The following is an 18,762-nucleotide window of genomic DNA, read 5'->3' on the forward strand; positions in this document are numbered from 1 at the left end:
GGCTTTCCTGTAGGCTACCCACAGGCCATAATGCTTATGTGGACAGCCCTATCAACTGGGTCGTCGGATCAGAGAGCCTGATCATGCATGCAGTTGGCTTCAAAGTTCAAACTCTCGGCCCCACGAGAGATGTCTAGTTGTTGCTCGCTTGGGCTTTGTCGGTCTTTGGCTGCATATCATATCTCTGCATCGGCCGGCACGTCATTATTCAACAGGCCTATAAAGCTTCCAGTTCCAGCGGAATGATATTTCTTTTTGTAAGTGTCTTAGAAAGCCGAAAGCGTTTTACTTTTTCTTTATATATATATAATACAGAGAGAGAGAGAGAGATTACTTATAACAAAATGGGATATTCATTCATTTGGTCGTTTTCTTTATTGGACAAGTACGGAACAAAAGGGCACCGAGGGACGATGGATTTGCAGAGAGATCGAGGTCTATGATTGAAATCTACAATCCAATCTCGATTATCTGTAATGTAATTCTGCATGCAAATTAACACCGCATTATTTGTGTATGCATCGTAGAGTGTATCCACGTAGAGAGAGAGAGAGAGAGAGAAGACGAAAAGGAAGAATTGAATGTGGGGATCTGACTTTGCTTCCTCCACCGTCTCTCTCTCTCTCTCTCTCTCTATCTCTGTGTGTGGACTTACGTACCGTGAAAAGCAGGTGGTGGCGGTGTGCCAGTCCGTCCTTCCAACAGATCCTTGGTATTTATTGCCTTTCACCACCCACCCCCTCGCCCAATGTGGCCCCCCACCCCCACCCTCACCCTCACCAATTACCAACACACTTGGGTTGGGTCACCACCCTCTCCGTCTCCAGTCTCCTGTTCCTTTTCTTTTCTCTACAACCTCATGCCATTTGCGAACTGCCATATATATACATACATCAAAACATGCAGTACTTGACGACACATCCCAGTCCACCGCCTCTCTCGTCTCTGGACCCATTATTTAGTTGCTGGTGGGTCTCGAGTTCAATCAGACACGGTCTGATTATACAAATTCACTGCACACGAAGCATCCCTGTCACACATTTAATATTATTTTATTATTTATTATGCTGTAAACGAACATTAATTAAAGAAAAACAAACTGCTTGTAACTACTACTACCATGTATTAATTGTGTAGGCTTTTGTAAGAGCACAACCCCATATGGGATGGATCCGAACACACAGGCCACAGCAGAGACAGAGGGGAACCTTTCCATAACGGACTACTAGCCCCCCGGCCGTCTTGATAGTGTGCGTAAACCCATTTTAATTTTTGATATTTACATGCCCATCTCATCTCCACTACTACTCGTCATTTCATTACTCACACATGCATCAGATCAGACATCCTAATTCAAGTGGAAAAGGATAGAATAGAATGCTTAAATATTGATCTGAAACCATGCATTGACCATTTGATGAGGTTGGGTCCCCTGCTACAACCAGGCCATCTCCCCACTTATCGCTACTTGCTACCAACGACAACAATGCAAGTTAATGCAGGCAGCAGGGAGAACGGGAGGAAGGGACCAAAATCCAACGGTTAGATCCCCAGGAATCTTCCTGGGAATCAAGGATCCCACGGTTAGATCATTGGGAATTTTGCCTCTTGTACGGAATTACTGCTACCTCATTTATTACCTTTCCCATCCCAATTTGTAGTTTCCCCTTCCCTTACCCCCACCCTCTCTCTCTCTCTCCGATCATTGGGAATTCGCCATCATTCCCATCCCAATTTGTAGTTTCTTCCCCCTCCTTTTCGTCCAAAGTCGAAACAAACACAGAAGAAATGATATTATTCAAGCAAGAAAAAAGAAAAAAAAAAAAAAGGTGGTGGTTTGGGGAACATTTAATTAAAGTAAATTAATAATTGTTTGAGACTGAGTTGAAAGAAGAAAGAAGAAGAGAATGATGGCGGGTGTGGCCCATTGAGAAAGTAAGTAACCTTATTGTCTGGGTCTGGGTCTGGGTGGTACATTTAACATACAGATAACAGATCCTATGCACGAACTGATTGACTCTATAATTAAAAAGTTATATATGGATCCACACTAGCTTCCCTGTCTGTCTAACATTTGCGAAATCCATCACTATCAACCACCTTAACCAGAGATCCCACTTCAAACTTCAAAGACCTATGTCTCCCATGAAAATAATGGTCCAGTGCCATTCCCATTTCGCAGATCACGTCGGCCTGGGTTCGGTTCGGACCAACTGTCACCCAATTTTTACAACGCGGGAAGTGAGAGAGTGGGTCAGCTCTGTCACAGTCATCATTTTTTTTTCTAACCGGGTCAACCCGAGGCCTACCCAAAACCCCAAATGGGAATTGGCCAACTTCTATAAAGATCAAAACTCCTCTGCGACACATTACTACTTAGTACTGATGAGTAAACAAGTAAACAACAGGAGCTACTGTTATCAACTATTTATTTTAGTTGGCAATGACTAATAACAGTCATCATCTCATCTCATCTCATCTCATCTCCAGGCTGCAGCTTCCCTCGTGTAAATGTGTAACTCCACTCTGAAAAAGCTCTCGGTACCATGTTCATTCACACACGCACGCATAAATATATAATCTCTGCAACCAACTCTACATTTACTTCCTAATCCCCCCTGTTTCTTGGTTTAATTTCCTTCTCTTTTCTATTTTGTTGCCTCTTTGGGATCCTTTCAAGTTTCAGGTGCACTTTTGCAGGCCCTTCATAGCCTTTAATGAACCCAAATCTGCCCAGCCTAATAACTTTACCCTATCTTCGGTTTCAGTGCTTCTCTCTATATATACTACCACTCATTCGTTTATATTCGCTTTTACATCGCAAGCGTACTCTCTCTCTCTCTCTCTCTCTCCCTCTCTCGATAGCTTTTTGCGTTGCGAGCAGCGTATAGTGTCGCTGTGTTGATGTTAGCCATGGAAGAAATCCTATGTGAAGTGCATGGAGAAGATACCAACGAGCAAGGGTTGCCTCCAGGGTTTAGGTTTCACCCAACTGATGAAGAGCTTATAACCTTTTATTTGGCTTCAAAGGTGTTTAAAGGGAGCTTCTCCGGTGTTGAGATTGCAGAGGTTGACCTTAATAGATGTGAACCATGGGAGCTTCCAGGTATGATTGATGAAGAAAGTGAAAAAAAAAACAAAATCGAAGAAATAAATATTCTTCATGTTCTTTCTTTTCTTTGTTTATTTCATGGGTTTTAAGAGCTTACATGAAACTGCTTCTGTTTGTGTTTCGTTTATGGTCTATATCTTTACTTCGCGTGATAGCATTCCAAAATTTGAAATAGACATCTTTTTCTGTAAAGTGTAAAGACTAAAGAGAATGATTTATGTCTTCACTTTCTTTATCTGCAAAGCATGTAGAACTTAAAATGACTTGTCCCTTTTCTTGTATATGGGGTTTCTTGTTAAGTTGGGACTCGGGAGAGCTTTCAAGCAAGAACCCTAAGAATATCTTGATAACTTGGTTCTCTTTCCTTGTGTCATTATTTCTTTAATATTTTCTGTCATTGTCAAGAGTATGGATTAAACTATTGAAGTTCTGATATCCTCTTCTCTCCATTTTTTTTCGTTTTTAGAATGAAAATCCATCTCAAAGTTGGGAAAATTTTCTGACACCACAACCAAATCAAGAGAGAGACAGAGATAGTTATAGCATTGTCTACTGTTATTTATGTCATTATTTTCTTTTCTTTTTTTCCTTCTTTTTATTTTGACTTTTCAGACATAGCCAAGATGGGGGAGAGAGAGTGGTATTTCTTCAGCTTGAGAGATCGAAAGTACCCAACCGGCTTGAGGACTAACCGAGCAACCGAAGCTGGGTATTGGAAAGCCACAGGGAAAGACAGGGAGGTTTACAGTGCCTCAAATGGAGCTCTGCTTGGCATGAAGAAAACCCTAGTATTCTACAAGGGTAGAGCTCCCCGAGGTGAGAAGACCAAGTGGGTCATGCACGAGTACCGCCTAGATGGTGATTTCGCATATCATCACACGTGCAAGGTAGATTCATCACTCACTCTCTCTCTCTCGGCCTAACAGTTTAGACAATAATACAAAAGTAGCTTATGCTGTGCTCATTGGCACATGCAAGACGTTAGTAGTAGAAATCGTTATTATTGTTATTCGTAGTTTTCGTTTTGGCTTGTTTAGATTCTGGTTGGCCTGCTTTGATTTTGAAAAAAAAAAAAAGGAAAAATAAATAAAAATTCAGTTCAGTTTTACACTTCCACTCACTTTTTCCTGCCTTTTTTTCATCTAATTATTATGTCTTTTAAGTTTTAGTTTAATACTTGTCAAAAAACAAAACAAAACAAAAAAAAAAGGTTTAGTTGAACATCCATTTGACTTACTTGAGCAAGCAAAAATAAAATTGCAGGAGGAATGGGTTATTTGCAGAATATTTCACAAAACAGGAGAGAAGAAAAGCTCGTTTTTCCAAGCACAAAGCTACCTCTTAGAAACATTTTCGTCCCCATCAACCTCCTTGCCTCCACAGATGGAACCCCAAGTGACACTAATGGGAATTCAGAGCCTCCAAAACCCTTATTTCGTTACACAGCAGCAGGGAATTACTGAGCTGGAATTCCTAATAAACCCAGTCGTGACTCATCAGCCCCAAGTTTCCACAATGAGTAGCTTGCAGGAGGCCTCCTTTTCACCAAACACCATAAACCCCAACAACCCATCACAATCCAACCTCCTGATCAAGTCGCTTCTCTCACATCAAGAGTGCAGTTTGAAGGAATCTGCTGTTCACAAACAGTGCAAGACAGAGTCCATGCTTTCCCATTTTCAACCAATGGATGCTAACTTACACTGGGGGGATAAAATTCACCAAAGCCCGTGTCAAAACCCCATGTTTTTCGAGATGGGTTGTGGTGGGGTGGTGGGGTTCACGGCTGTTGCAGACAGTGTTCATGAGACGTCCACTTCAGTTGCTTTCAACAGAGCCGGCTTTGAGATGGTGCTAGATCCTCCCATCAGAAGCCTTGGAGAATGTGGACCTTAGGATGCGGATTGCTTTCCATCTATAGAATCTATATCACTATGTTGATTGTACTGTTACTGTAAATGTGGGGAGTAGTTGTTCTTTGATCTATCCTTCCTTATATATGTATTTTGGAGACTTTCCGCTGTTTTTAGGACTTACTGTCGCAAGTTATATATATTGATATTGCTTCCTTTGGATTTTGGCTGGGCCTGCTCCGGCTACTCCTCTCTCTCTCTCTCTCTGTTCTGCGCGACTGTTGCCTGTGTACACTGTGAAAGGGTTGGGGTGTCTGTGACTGTGATGTGACAGCAACGATAGGATAGGATTGGCGTAATATCATTGGACGTCACCTCAAATTTGTAAGATAATTGATGGTTTGAACTCGCAAGTCACAAGCTGCAATGAATGCATGTAAGCACGCGAATTGGGTGTGGCATAATAATGCGTATGTTCCTCCCTTTCTCCCATCGCCATTATTTTCTTCTAATCGTATGTCGATGATGTATGCCACCATATATACTCACATGCATGCATGCATGTCGATTGTGATTTATTGAGGATATGAACTTAAAAAAAAAAAAAAAAGACATGGAGATTGGAGGGTAAAGTAATAAAGGACTAAGCAAGACCAGAAGATTTCTTCATGCCTACCTTGTCACTTGTTTGGGAGGAAAAGTGAATATGCATGTCTTTTGTGTGTGTGTGTGTGAATGACATGCTACATGCACATGCACATGCACCATGCATGGGGGATATGGCATTCATTAATGGTTAAGTTGTTAAGTGTTACATTACCATGCAAAACAAAGCTTCTCAAGTCATGAGTCATGACATGTAGGTCCGGAGGTTGGGATAAATGGACATGGGCTTTCATGAGCCTTGACTTGATTGACCGAATTGAGTACCAAGTTGTGGACCGTAGGATTCTGACAAAATTAAAGAGAGTGGATCAAAGTTTTAAAGAAAGGGGGCCATACAATGATACAATACATACAAAAAACATGAAAAATAAGTCAGGAATGACCGAATGAGGACAGGGGAGTCCTATTCCCACTCCTGGGGGGTATGAATTGAGACGGAATTTAGGTCAGGGCATAGCATTGTGGAATTAGTAAGCATGCATGCATGGAACATGGGCATGGGACTTGGAGTGAGTGAGAATGGCTACAGGCCTACAGTACAGACAAAATGGTTGTGAGCTTGAAACAAAATTCCGTCTAAACTTACATGCACATTGCAGACGCTTGTCAGGTCAGGTAGGCATCACTTATTTATTTAAGAAAATAACTCTTTCTCTTCCACACATCATCATCATCATGGATCAAAATTTTGCAATGTATCAGTAAATAAGCATCATATCAGTCGATCATCAATACAGCATTTTAGGTGTTAGGTTGGACTTCGAGATTTACTTGTTTGAGGGGGCAAACAAGCCTTAGATCATTCGCATAACAAACTTCCTTGGGTCTGTTTTGAAAATTAAATGATGGAAGTGGCAGGGAAGGGAACCTCTAAATCAAAATTGTCATACGGTTTAGTCGGTACTCGGCACTTCCTATTCCTTCCTTACTAAGAAGTGGCCAAAATGGGCGCTTCTTCATTTGCTAGTAAATAGCAGCAGCACCTCAAATGTGCGTGAGAGAGAGAGAGAGAGAGAGAATTGTTATACGATATTCTCACATATTACCATTTTTAGTACGAAACACAAACAGGACATCTGGTAAAGATTGATCAGCACATATCAGTGGAAATAATCAGATGACACACAGACTCATCAGTTGGATTCAGACATATTAGATTAAAAGTCAATAGATAGATTAGATCAGAAGGGGGGAAAAAAGAGTAAAGAATAGAAAATAGCAGAATTTGAGCTTGAAGTTGAAAGACAACAAAAAATAAAAAGAAAAGAAAAGAAGAAACCAGAGGGCCTATTATTTCTTTTGTGCTGTGTCCTGGTAGTAGTAGCCAATGAGTTAAATCTGAAAAGACTTTGGGTTTGATGACTTGAACAGCAGCCATCTGCTGTGTACAACCACCCCAAAAGGCCCAAGTCCAACAATTCTGCCATACACATAATTTTGTCGCCATTTACAATTCAATTATGCACCAATAACTTTATGTCAGTTTGTTCTTTTCTTTTTTCCATTGGTTTAGTAGTGGAAGTCATCCATCAGCGCATAAAAATAAATACGAATTCGGGATTTTGAAGCTGGGTCCAAATCAGAGAGAGAGAGAGAGAGTAGTACGAACCCCAACCCGCCCCCCAGCAAAAGTATACTTTCACTTCACCAAAGAATACAGGGTCTTTTGATACGAATCCCCACAGGCTTTACGAACTTGCCATTTTGGCATCTTCCTCCCTCACACACTCTGTTCATCTCTCTCTCTCTCAACACAAGAAGGAAGGCGACAACAACAAAGCACACGTTCTCTGGCAGGCAACACGTGAGGGGGTGTCTCTCAAAATTAGCGAACTTTCGACTTTTCTAGATGCGATTTCCCTGCCATATCAATATGCCCAATACCAACCTAATTGGGCCCTACAAATGACTTCACACTTTGCTGTGCCCAATTCCCACACCCCATCCCCACTCTTTTTTCTTTTGCTGTTTCTCTGGGCATTAGTAGTTGATAACTGTTATGGATGGTGTTACTGGCTACAATTCGATTGATGTTTTCAAGAGTAGATCTACATTTTCAATATTCGAAGCCAAAAAAAAAAAAAAAAGATACATATTTTGAACATCATCTTCATTTGTCCAAGATGCAAATGCAGAAACTTTTTTAAGTCTTCATTCTTATTCAAATCTCAACACAAGCACTAGTCTTTTTACCCACATCTAAAATGAAAAACCTAGGTGCAAAACAAGAAAAATAACCTTGAAACCACAGCCATCCCAAAAAAATTATTCAGGCACTCCAAAGTCGAAACTTGCATCCTATGTGGCTGTAAATTCCTATCTTAAAACAAAAAACATAAAAAGAAAACACCGTTAGCTATAATATGTTCAGGGTGAAATATAGATACGGTTATACAGCACAAGTGAGGATTATGTAAATCCTTCTCGCTAAACTACAAATTACGACACCTACTTGTAACAGAAATAACCTTTTCTTTTCAAAGCCCTTTGGAAAATGGAGGAGCTGCTCCTATTTGGAGTGGCAATGACATTGTATGGGAATTATTTATCAAGAAAAAATGCATACTTCTGTTGAACAATTCAATCTGTGTAATGTGTATCCATACAGTTCTGTGCATAAAAGCATACAAGGAGAGGATTTCAATTTACCGTTTCACTTCTGCTATAACATCTGCATAGGAGATTTCAAACTACATGCTGTTTACTTCTACTTGTCTACCTCATACTGAGAGAATTTTCATTCCCAACTGTATTGAACTATCATACATTTGAAATCAATACCTTGGTACCAAATCAGTTCAGACTGAACAACCAAACAGTTTAGATGTACTCTTCTACTTTTGCAGTTGAGCTTACTGAGTTACTGTCATACTACTTTTGCAGTAGCATTATGATCATCGGTCCCTTTTTCCAAGCAAGGGTTGTCAGTTCTATCTTTACTAATACTAATAACCAAGATTTGGAGCCACTGACCTTCATGTTCTTATTTATTCTTATTTTATTTATTTATTTATCTTTTATTAAGGGAGAGGTATTAAAAAATGGATTTTTTTTTTAAACATCCATTTGCTAGGAATTAGAACCCTGGCCTCAAAGGTGACAGATTGGGGTTCCTAAAACCCATTTGGGATCTCTCTACTACACGTGCATCAACTATATGAAAAACATTAACACCCACAGTTACCATAGATTTATATAACTCTTAGAAATATTCAATACAGTCAATAGTGGCATAGGGATGGAGACATGGTATGAACTGTCTGGGCTAAATGGTTGAAATGCTGAGCCATGAACCACCAACTGTAACAGTTAAGATCCAGTTCAGTTTGGAGACACAAATAGAGGGGGAAAACATTGGAACAATAGGTACACATCATACTGAGCCATGACTATGAAGGAAAACAAAAGGATTTTTTGTAATTACAACTTACTAACACCAAATGACCCAAAAGGAGAAAAGGTCTATTACTATCATAGATAAAGGAGATGAGAATACACACAAAACCCTACAAGGAAGGGCTTCCAAAAATCTACTGAAACAGGATTTACCACTGCACCAAGAGCCATTTGACCTCTCTTCAATAACCTCCACATCATTAGCTTTGTTCTCAAATAAACAAGAGTTCCCTTTCCATTACAGGTTGTCAAGCAATCCCTCAAGGAACATAACTCAATGCATGCCAGTTATGTGCATAGAACTTATCTTGATTGCCAATACTTTCCTCCTTACACTCTCCATTGCTAAGAATGATGAGAAACACCATAAGAATCTTATCCAATGTCACAAGGAAAGAATGAATCTTTAGAAAAGAACCAAACACCTTCAAAGTATCCTTGACCAGGAAAAATCCCCAACCATGATGGGGGCAAGGGGAAGAGAGGGACCAGGAAAAAATCTCCAACCACAATGGGGGCAGGGAAAGAGAGAAGTGTCAAAACACCAAAAACACCCATTCACCCCTTTTAAAAGACACTCGATCAGCACTCCATTTTCTTGCGGTACATATAGATATGGGTCAAAAAAGAGATTTTCTGAAAGAACTTGACATCATCACCGGGTAATCACCCCTTACTATTTCAAGATTCTAGCCATTTAATGGTCCTTATTAAGTGCATGAAAAAGTCTCCCTCAACTCATTTCAACTCAATTCAACGCAACTCAGCCTTCAATGCAACTATCTGGGGTATAGGAGTCTCCCCTTTCCAATGAAATCTTTTGTAGGAACTTAGAAGTAACTCCAATAGGTGATGTCTTTTTTTTTTTTTTTTGATAAATCAATAGGTGATATCTTTTCCAATGAAGTCTTTTATATGAACGTAGGAGTAGCTCCAATAGGTGATAAAATCAATGTTTTAAAAGTGCAAGGGGCAATTTGCACCCGTGAGATGTGTGCCCTTTCGAAGCAAGGTGCAAAAATACAAAAAATGGCAAAATTTTTCAAAAAAATTTAAAAATAAAAAAAATAAAAAAAAAATTACTAATCACAATATAAATAAAAATATAAACTTTAGTTTCAAAATAAATGCTTTAAAAAACCTATTATCTAAAATTAAAATACATACGCATAACATGTAAAGTGTATTCAAATGAAAATTTAAAAAGAAAATTAAATATATAAAACATTTTCAAGCATGTAAAACCCACAATTTATCTTTTACCTCAATTGCATTAGTTCAAATAGCTAGTGTGATGTAAAACATCTTGCATTCTTGATTCTACAAGCCACCTTTGTACCAAGCCTCTCGAGGCAAGCCCAAACAAATCCATGTTAGGGTATTAAATGCTTAATCCTTACACAAAATAAATGACTTTATAATATTAATTGTCTTTTAAGAAAATATTTTACTAGGATAAATGAATGAACATTAGCAAATAGGGAGTTCTTGGAGATTTGGTGAGCAGCGGAGCACCCAGCCTAGCCGTTAGGTTCAAAAAAGAACAAAAAGGCGCAAATAAATTAAAAAAGGCATACTCTAGGCTGAAGTGCAAGGCACACCAGGTGCATGCCTAGTGTGTCTAGGCAAGGCACCTAGCACCTAGGCATGCGTCTTTTGAAAGCGCTGCGCCTAGCACCTAGGCAAGGTGCATACCTTCAAATGCGCCCCACCTGAGTGGCTAGAGGCACGCCTTTTGATAAAAAAAAAAGTAGACCAAAATGGTTTGGTCATGTGCATAGAAGATAATCAACAACACTTGTAAAAAGTGATTTGTTACAAGTTGAAGGAGCTAGAAGGCCAAGGGGTGGACCAAAAAGGACATGGGTATAAGCAATAAGAATGATTTAAGTACCAATAATTTAACAATGGATACGGCATTAAACAGAATGGATAGGCAAAATAGGATTCGTGTAGCTGACCCATATAGTTGGGATAAGACTTGGATGATGATGACAACAATGTCTTTCTTTTTGCAGAAAACTCAATAATTTACCTCATGCTACTGCAGCAGATGGATCCTTCAGAAGACTTGCATATGGCCCTACTTGATCCCAACCACACTCACCTAATCATGTCCACTGGATGACTCCCCATATACCAAGGATAATTCACTCAGTTTTTAATGCTTTCCAGATTCGTAATAACAATGACAGGGAAAAGGACATATAAGAAGGCCATTACCCAATGTTGGTCTCAGCTATTTGGGGTCTTGGGAGGGTGGACTGGATAAGACCAGTGTTCTCCTGATTTTCAGCCTGAAATTTACCATTACACCAAGCCATGACCCCTAGGGTAGGTATAGATCTGCCATCTAAAAATTGTATGATTTCTATTTAACAGGTTGATTTAACTGGTATAGATCTGCCATCTAACTATACCCCTAGGGTAGGTATATTTCTTAATTTGAGCAATTGTCCATGGAGCTGGGGTTGGAGTAGCTTCGTTTTGTAGGTTTAACAGGTTGATTTTGTATTCTAATCAAAGGCCTCAGATTTTGTTTTGTCCATGGACAATTGCTCAAATTAAGAACCACAAAATCGTTTTGTGTGTGTGTGGTTTTTATTTTTTATTTTTTTCTAATGTTTTGTCCTTTTCTCTTTCTCTGCATTATAATTGACAAAAAGATTGCACTCTCTTCACAACAAATTAAAATGGCTAGCTGCTGATCAAAAGATGACAAGATTATGTTTGGATCAGGGCAGAATTGGGATTTGTGGAAGAATCGAAGCCTGTATTCCATTACTTGTGACCATTACCACAACAGGGCAAACTTAGAAAAATGTGGGATTTTAGCATTCAAAATCCACATTGTAGCAGAATTAGAACTAATTAGGTTGGAACAATCATTTGAAGTCATGAAAGCATGGCTCTAGTAGAATTTGATTCCATATCTAATTATCTATGCCTGCAATCCGGTGACATGGATACCAACATGCAGTATCCGGTGACATATTGGCAACATATTGTTGGGATGCACATGTGAGTAGGTGTATGGAATGAGGAATGAAAGAGAGTCGCACATTGGAAAGACACAAGAAGTGCAAAAGACATATACAAGAGTGGCCCATAATTCAAAAGCTTAGGCTTTTGGGTTGTAAGTGGTGTCCATCTCTAGTGTACAAGTCTTACGTGCGTGTATGTGTACGAAGCCCCCGGTTTGACAACTCCTCATGGTTCGTGACTCCCCTCAAGGCCCAAGACATATTGTGTCTGAAACCAATACACTGGGGGCGTGCAAGTTCTGGGTTATTATAGATTCAAACACAATCGAAGCATATATGTACCTCAACTTTTTTTTTGTGAGTAATCCAAAAAAAAATTATTAATATGTAAAATAGAATGAACAAAGATACAAAAAGACGAGGGATGAGCATTATTAGCCTGGCCCGGAGACCCAAGATTCTAAATTCAAACTAAAGCATGGTTCTATATCAACTGAGAACACAATTAAGGATTACTTTTCATCTTACCAAGTTTAAGAAGTGTATGGTGCAGTCTATATTACTGCTATTTCCAGGTTATCCCGTGCGGAAGGACGACCCTTCTTGTTCTGAATTTTTCAACCACATTCAGCCCTCTTGATTAGCTCAGCCAAATTGGGGATCAATTCAACTCTAAAATAGAAATATCCGCCTTTAATTCATTCCTCTTATTTTCGATTCGACAATTGAAAAATCTATAATAGTCGCAGTACCAATAACAAGCTGATGTACCAACATAATACACAGAAAAATAAAGAAAAGAAGAAAATTTGCAAATAAATGAATGCCAAACCCATGTAAAGAATAAACAAAAACCCTAGTTAGAAGATCGTTTAAACCCAGAGACAAAGACGAACCAAAACCATTAAAAAGCAACAGATAACTAAATTCATAACCCAAACTCTTAAACAAAATAATGGAAACGGGAGAGCCAAAGACCGAACCTGGAAAGGGATGAATCACACTACTTTGTATGGCCCTTCTTGTTGGGGTCCTGTTGAGGAGAATAGATCAGAGCAGCGGCCATTGCTCCTGGAAGAACAACGAACCTCGCTAGCACTGCGAGCTTTGCCACCAGCGGTTCTCCTCTCATAAACGCCATGAAAGATTGCTTTGGGGAGCCCCTATTTCTCTCTCCTCCAACAATGGTGAATGTCAATGTCAGAGCTCGAACTATCAGGTTTATACGTGTCAAAGGCATGGCAATGAATTTTGTGGACACATAACCCCCGGTACTTATGTAAAATGTCAGAAAAAAGTTCAACTGCCACGTGCACGGAATTGCTGGTCTCCATTCGATTGTGTGCTGATCATCAATGAATGGATAGGATGGTCAATTGGTCAATCATCAGAAAATATTTCACACGTGTCGCATTCGTGTCTCTGCTGGCTGCTCCCCTTTCATTGTTCCTTACCTTTGCTTTGCTAATTTTTTATCTCTCCCTCTCGTTCTCTTGTTTTGCGGAGAGGCGGGGAGAGAGAGAGTTCGAGAGTGTGCAAATGGTAGTTTCTGCAAACGTTATTCCCCGCAATAAAACCTTAATTGCTCACAATTTCCCACTTTTAAACCTCCGAAACCCTAATTTCATACTCAAGTCTGCATCTCCCTCTCGACGTCTCCCATGTAAGAAACTAGTTTCTGTTTCTGCCTCTGCAGTGAAGGTCACCTCTGATTTCCAAGTTGAGGAAAAGATATCGGATCCGATTTCCAGTAGTAAGTCATTCATTTCTCTAATTTCTTCCTTCGATTCCTTGCTTTGTGCTGTTAACCACAACTGAAGCTCAAGATGATGCTGTTGTTGTTGTTGTTGTTGTGTTCGTGTGTTTATTTAGGATCTACTGTCATCCCAAAACTGTAAACCAATACAAGCCCCAATTACATATGATAGTGTTAGCCGAGTCCAAGTTTACTATAGTAAATATATTATAATACTAAAATTAATGATTTTCTTGTTTGTTTCCTTTCTATTTCCTTCTTCTGTCTATATACGATGATAGATTGGGCAGAGTTCGCTAGAAATGTTTCTGGGGAATGGGACGGGCACGGAGCAGATTTCACAAAGGAAGGAAAACCAATTGAACTTCCTGAATCCGTCGTACCGGAAGCCTTTAGGGAGTGGGAAGTTCAGGTGTTTGATTGGCAGACGCAATGCCCTACACTAGCAGAATCAAAGGAACGTGTTCTGTCGTACAAATTGATAAAGCTACTTCCTACTGTTGGGTGCGAAGCTGATGCTGCAACACGGTATAGCGTTGATGAGAGGAATGTGGGAGGACCAGATAACAAAGTTGCAGCCTTTGCATATCACCCTAGCGGATGTTACGTAGCTATGTGGCCTGTGGAGGATGATGATGACCGAGATATGCACAGACTGTTGGAGTTGGAGCATTGCTTGGTTGATCCTCTAAATCGGGAGTCGCGTGTGAGGATAATTCAAGTTATGCGTTTAGACGATACGGTCTCATCGTTGCAGAATATCAGGGTCTTTCGCGAGCAGTGGTATGGCCCATTCAGAAATGGGGAACAACTTGGTGGGTGTGCTCTTCGCGATTCTGGATTTGCTTCCACCGATGCCTTGAAAGATTCTCAAGTTCTCGGCACATGGAATGGTTCTAAGACTGTTGCGAGCTTCCAAGGTTCCCAAACTGTGAGTTCAATATTTCCCCCTTTTTTTCGGTTGGTTGCTTTTCCTTTCTCTTCTTTTTTTTTTTTGTTTTTGATATATTGGCCATGCCTTATTATCAACTTCTTCATTATTATGAATCATGCTTAAGAACTCGAACTCAAAAAACTTGGTGCTTAGTAGTTTGTAAAAAGCCATATCAGAGGTCCTCTCTTCTCCTCGTTATGTTTATGCTTTTGATGAATCAAAGTCACAGTCCAATTTTACCTCTCTTCAGAGTTTCTTATTTTGAATATAAATGGCCCTATGTTGCGAATTGCAAGACCATTTGGAATTGGTTAGCCCCTTAAATGTTGTAGTTGTACGAGGATTTATGCTTTCAGGTCCTCTCTAATTATTACCACAGGGTAGTTGTTATTCAACATTCACTTGACTAATGAAAAGGGTATTTTGACATGCACACAGTTACTTGTTTCAAGGTTCATATGTAGTTCTAACTAGTCCTGAATCCTACAGAATATTCTCCAAGAATTTGTTGATGAGAAAGCAGAAAGAACAGTAAGAGATAAACACGGTCTTATACTTCTCCCAAAACAATTATGGAGTTCATTGACAGAAAGAGAAAATGGTGAAGTTTGTGGGGAAGTGGGATGGTTATTAGACAATGGGCACACTATGACATCAAGATGTGTTTTCTCCAAAGATGGAAAGCTGAAGGCAAGTTCTTTCTATACTCAGTCTTCTTACTTCATAGCGAGCTGGTTGGTATTCCTACCACCACCTGCACTGTCATCTTGCGTCCTGCCTAAACAAGTTTTAGGTCTCAGTGTTCCCTCTTAGGGGTTATTAAATCCTCCTGCTTTTGAGGCAACCAGAATTGGAACCATGAATTATGAATGATCACACAGAAGGTTGGCTCTGTTGTCACTCCAATTCTGTAAAATCCAAGACAATTAGGATTTAGTTTTCTGCATTGCTGTTTGGTGTCCTAATATTTCTGCCCTCTTTGGTAAGTCTCTTCAGAAGATCTAGTGGACTTTTCAAAGACTGCTAGACCAAAAATCGGTATTCTCCCGTTTGGCAAGTGAAAGCCCACTAGACCAAAAGACCGGACCCAAAAAAAAGAAGGTCAAAGCCTTGATTTTTCGTCTTTAAAGTCGGTGCATGTATGCTAGTTCTGAAGAAATATTAGTTGTATTTCTGGCTTCTTTGACACTAGTTCCGCCTTACAGGAAATTGCTATTGGACATGAAACTGTAGCCTCAGAGGATGAATAGCCCATGATATCAACACAATTTCACAAGAAAATAAATGAAATTGACAACTTGTATTCACAGGCACGCTCAGTAAAGCCATGTAAGGATGCTTTTTCTAAAATTTCTCTGATGTTAATCATGCACCAATTTATTATGTACCGCAAGAAACATTGTTGTCTGGTAGAGGAAATGACCCTATGCCGGCAGACCATCTTTTTTTTTTCTTCTTTTGTACACACCATCAAATATTACCGTCACTTATATTCAATGTGTGTGTAAAAAAGGTTTACAAAATCATATAGAATGGCTAAGGTTAAACCAGAGAAAGGGCATATTCTTACCCCTGGAGTCCATCTAATCTTGGTTTGTGGTCAAGACATCATGATGTAGAATTTGAGAAATGTATTTTCATTATTATGCTATTCTATTAATTTTTAAATTTGATGGCCTTGTGACCTTGTCCAAAACTAAAATTTAGCAAAACACCATGAAGATGATCTCTAGACCTAGGTTCAAACTTCAAAGTAAGGTGCATAGTATCTTTTAGGGGAGTCACCGAAACACTTAATATTAAGGGGTTTTTATTTTTTGATGTTTTTAAACTTTAAATGGGAGTATTATCGGAGTTCGGATCTGATGATCACAACACATTTCTGGCCATGTTCACCAGCCACACATTGGAAACATGTCTTGTACCTTATATCACCAATATTCCTGTGTGTTTGGTTGAGTCAACGTGTACATCAATGTGTGGTGGCCAGTAGACTTGTATTATAGACCCCCTGTAAAAATATGAAAAAAAAAGGAGAATGACCAATCAGCCCAGGGTCAGAATTTATAGGCTCAAAGTACTGTCGGGGTAGGTGCCAGCTCGGAATTGATGCCAATTCACGGGCGGGAGTTGGTGCATAGAGTGTAGGTTGTGGTCCTTTTGAATGTTTATAGTTCTGCAGTGTAAATCAGAAATCTGCATTGGGCAAATCCATACTTCTCCGAAAAAAAAAAACTAGTGTATTGGTCACCCAAAATGCATGATACACACATTTGTCTGTATCCATACTTTAAACCTTGCTCTAGAGTCAAAACCCTGCACCACAGTCCAAAGTGAGCTTTCACCTTCCAATTTGCACACCACCTATATAAATATTGTCATATACCTTATATGATATGTGCCCTATTTTAGAGTTCGATCCTCCGTCCAATAGTGGCTATTACATTCTCTCGGTATGGAACACAGTAAAAGCTCCATGTCAACAATCAAAATCTTCATACTTTTCCCCTTCCAAGGTCTATCCGACAAAAAAAAAAAGGGTAAATTCCTAATTAGTATATTTTACTTTAGTGGTTGTTGCAAGTTAGTATCTGAACTTCAAAACGTGTCACTATCTCGAAAATTGCAGGTTTAGTCCAAAATCATTAACGGACGTTAAGAAGTTTGTAAAATGACACAATGTCCTTTGAATGTCATCTACACCCCTTGAAATTTATGAAAAAGAAAGAAAAAAGATGCAGAAAGGTGGGAAATACTGCAAACGATGACCACAGACATTTAAGTAGAGCAGACAAATATTGCAGATGTTCTTCACCTCTAAATTTAACAAGAATTTAATAAGTTTTACGAAGAGTTCCAGAGCCCCACCTGAAACCCAAATCTAAGGAACCGACCATGTATTCTGAAGAAAACCCCTTAGACTGTAGAACGAGACGATGAAAGGCCTGGATTTGATCCACATTGCTAATACTAACATCACCACAAAAGCAATTGGCCAATAGGACAAATAGGCCCAGCATCATCTTGCTGATTACGAATCTTACAGTCAAATTTACAATTATTGTTTTTTTTTTGAACATTTAAACTCTCTCAAACTCCATTACATGTAATCCACTAACAAAACCAAGAATATAACCATCTCGATCCTTCCATCCCTGTGTCCCCTTGCGTTGTCACCATTACTGAAAAAGACTGCTAAGGAATGATCGGAAGCAAATTCTGGCAGCTGCCCAAGGCATATTGTTCCAAATTTCTCCTGGAGCAGCTAAATAGAACAGGTGCTAATAGAACAGAAACAAAATAAGCACTTAGCAGATTGGCAATGGAGCATCACCAAGCGTTGGTATGGTCGTTCGATAATCACACTGCCAGAAGTTCCACTTACTGAATGTAAGTTTTTCCAACAAGTCCAAGCACAAGGACCACCCAACCCTCTTCATTAATAAACCTGTACATTTTCACCAACGGGCCCAGCTTCATAGCTAGTAGAACCATCATTAGTTGGAACACCGGGTGCGTTTGGCTCACCATAGCCTTGAGAATTGAAGTTTAAGTTATTCCTGTATGTTGTTGGGTTTGGGAAGTTGGAGCCGCTGTTATTAAAACCTGGAGGACCCAATCCTGTTGGTCCTTCTGCAACCGCTGGAGTAACACGAAGCCAATGCGTCTAAAACTTGATTAGTAGAGAGCAGTAACAGTGACAAGCAAGGGGGATAGGGATAAAAGAATGGTCTGTTCTGGTATTTTTTCACACAAAAGCTAGTGAATATGCAGTATTCCCACTAGTCCAATGCACTTAAATGAAGGAGAGAACTTCCAAGCTACTGATTTGGGACTGTCCATCGTTGCTCTGGGTTTTACTCTCAAGAAAGAAAATAATGAACAGTATTTTCTTCAAGAAGGTAATTTTGGAATGTTATAAATTGCATATGACATCATATGCCTTTGGTGGACTTTTAATGACAGGTATTAAATTGATAATTTTTGAAAGTTCAGGTACTGAAACGACATATTTCAAGTTTTGATACTAACTCGTCACAACCCTAAAGTAGGGGTGCAAG

At 39.5% G+C, this 18,762-nt stretch overlaps 2 protein-coding genes and 1 long non-coding RNA gene across 4 annotated transcripts; 2 read left to right on the forward strand and 1 right to left on the reverse strand.

Annotated features, from left to right (window-relative positions):
* Positions 1–2,366: 2,366 nt before the first annotated feature.
* CUC3 (NAC (No Apical Meristem) domain transcriptional regulator superfamily protein) lies at positions 2,367–5,190 on the forward strand. Its single transcript, XM_010267966.3, has 3 exons — positions 2,367–3,106; positions 3,725–3,999; positions 4,376–5,190. Exons 1-3 carry the CDS (start codon positions 2,905–2,907, stop codon positions 5,006–5,008), a joined length of 1,110 nt encoding a protein of 369 aa, XP_010266268.1. The 5' UTR covers positions 2,367–2,904; the 3' UTR covers positions 5,009–5,190.
* Positions 5,191–7,761: 2,571 nt separating this feature from the next.
* Positions 7,762–13,346, reverse strand: LOC104603810 (uncharacterized). 2 transcript variants are annotated; one of them, XR_736272.3, is made up of 2 exons: positions 12,995–13,346; positions 7,762–7,947 (listed from the first exon to the last, which is right to left on the reverse strand). It is a non-coding gene; the product is annotated as an uncharacterized LOC104603810 (long non-coding RNA). The 2 variants fall into 2 exon arrangements; XR_736271.3 differs by having other exon boundaries at positions 7,762–7,951.
* Positions 13,347–13,479: 133 nt separating this feature from the next.
* Positions 13,480–16,270, forward strand: LOC104603809 (glycerol kinase). The gene is made up of 4 exons (XM_010267964.3): positions 13,480–13,764; positions 14,049–14,698; positions 15,191–15,391; positions 15,907–16,270. The coding sequence occupies exons 1-4, from the start codon at positions 13,551–13,553 to the stop codon at positions 15,949–15,951; spliced, it is 1,110 nt and encodes a 369-aa protein (XP_010266266.1). The 5' UTR covers positions 13,480–13,550; the 3' UTR covers positions 15,952–16,270.
* The last annotated feature ends 2,492 nt before the right edge of the window (positions 16,271–18,762 follow it).

The sequence above is a fragment of the Nelumbo nucifera genome, chromosome 5, assembly GCF_055504915.1.
Source record: "Nelumbo nucifera cultivar China Antique chromosome 5, China Antique-T2T, whole genome shotgun sequence".
NCBI lineage: Eukaryota > Viridiplantae > Streptophyta > Magnoliopsida > Proteales > Nelumbonaceae > Nelumbo > Nelumbo nucifera.

Bases quoted from the DNA above. Each gene is read 5' to 3' on its own strand.
- CUC3 (XM_010267966.3), top strand. From the start codon at position 2,905: ATGTTAGCCATGGAAGAAATCCTATGTGAAGTGCATGGAGAAGATACC. The intron at 3,107-3,724 runs GTATGATTGATG...TTGACTTTTCAG, and splicing joins TGAACCATGGGAGCTTCCAG to ACATAGCCAAGATGGGGGAG. The intron at 4,000-4,375 runs GTAGATTCATCA...ATAAAATTGCAG, and splicing joins CATATCATCACACGTGCAAG to GAGGAATGGGTTATTTGCAG.
- LOC104603809 (XM_010267964.3), top strand. From the start codon at position 13,551: ATGGTAGTTTCTGCAAACGTTATTCCCCGCAATAAAACCTTAATTGCT. The intron at 14,699-15,190 runs GTGAGTTCAATA...TGAATCCTACAG, and splicing joins GCTTCCAAGGTTCCCAAACT to AATATTCTCCAAGAATTTGT. The intron at 15,392-15,906 runs GCAAGTTCTTTC...TCCGCCTTACAG, and splicing joins CCAAAGATGGAAAGCTGAAG to GAAATTGCTATTGGACATGA.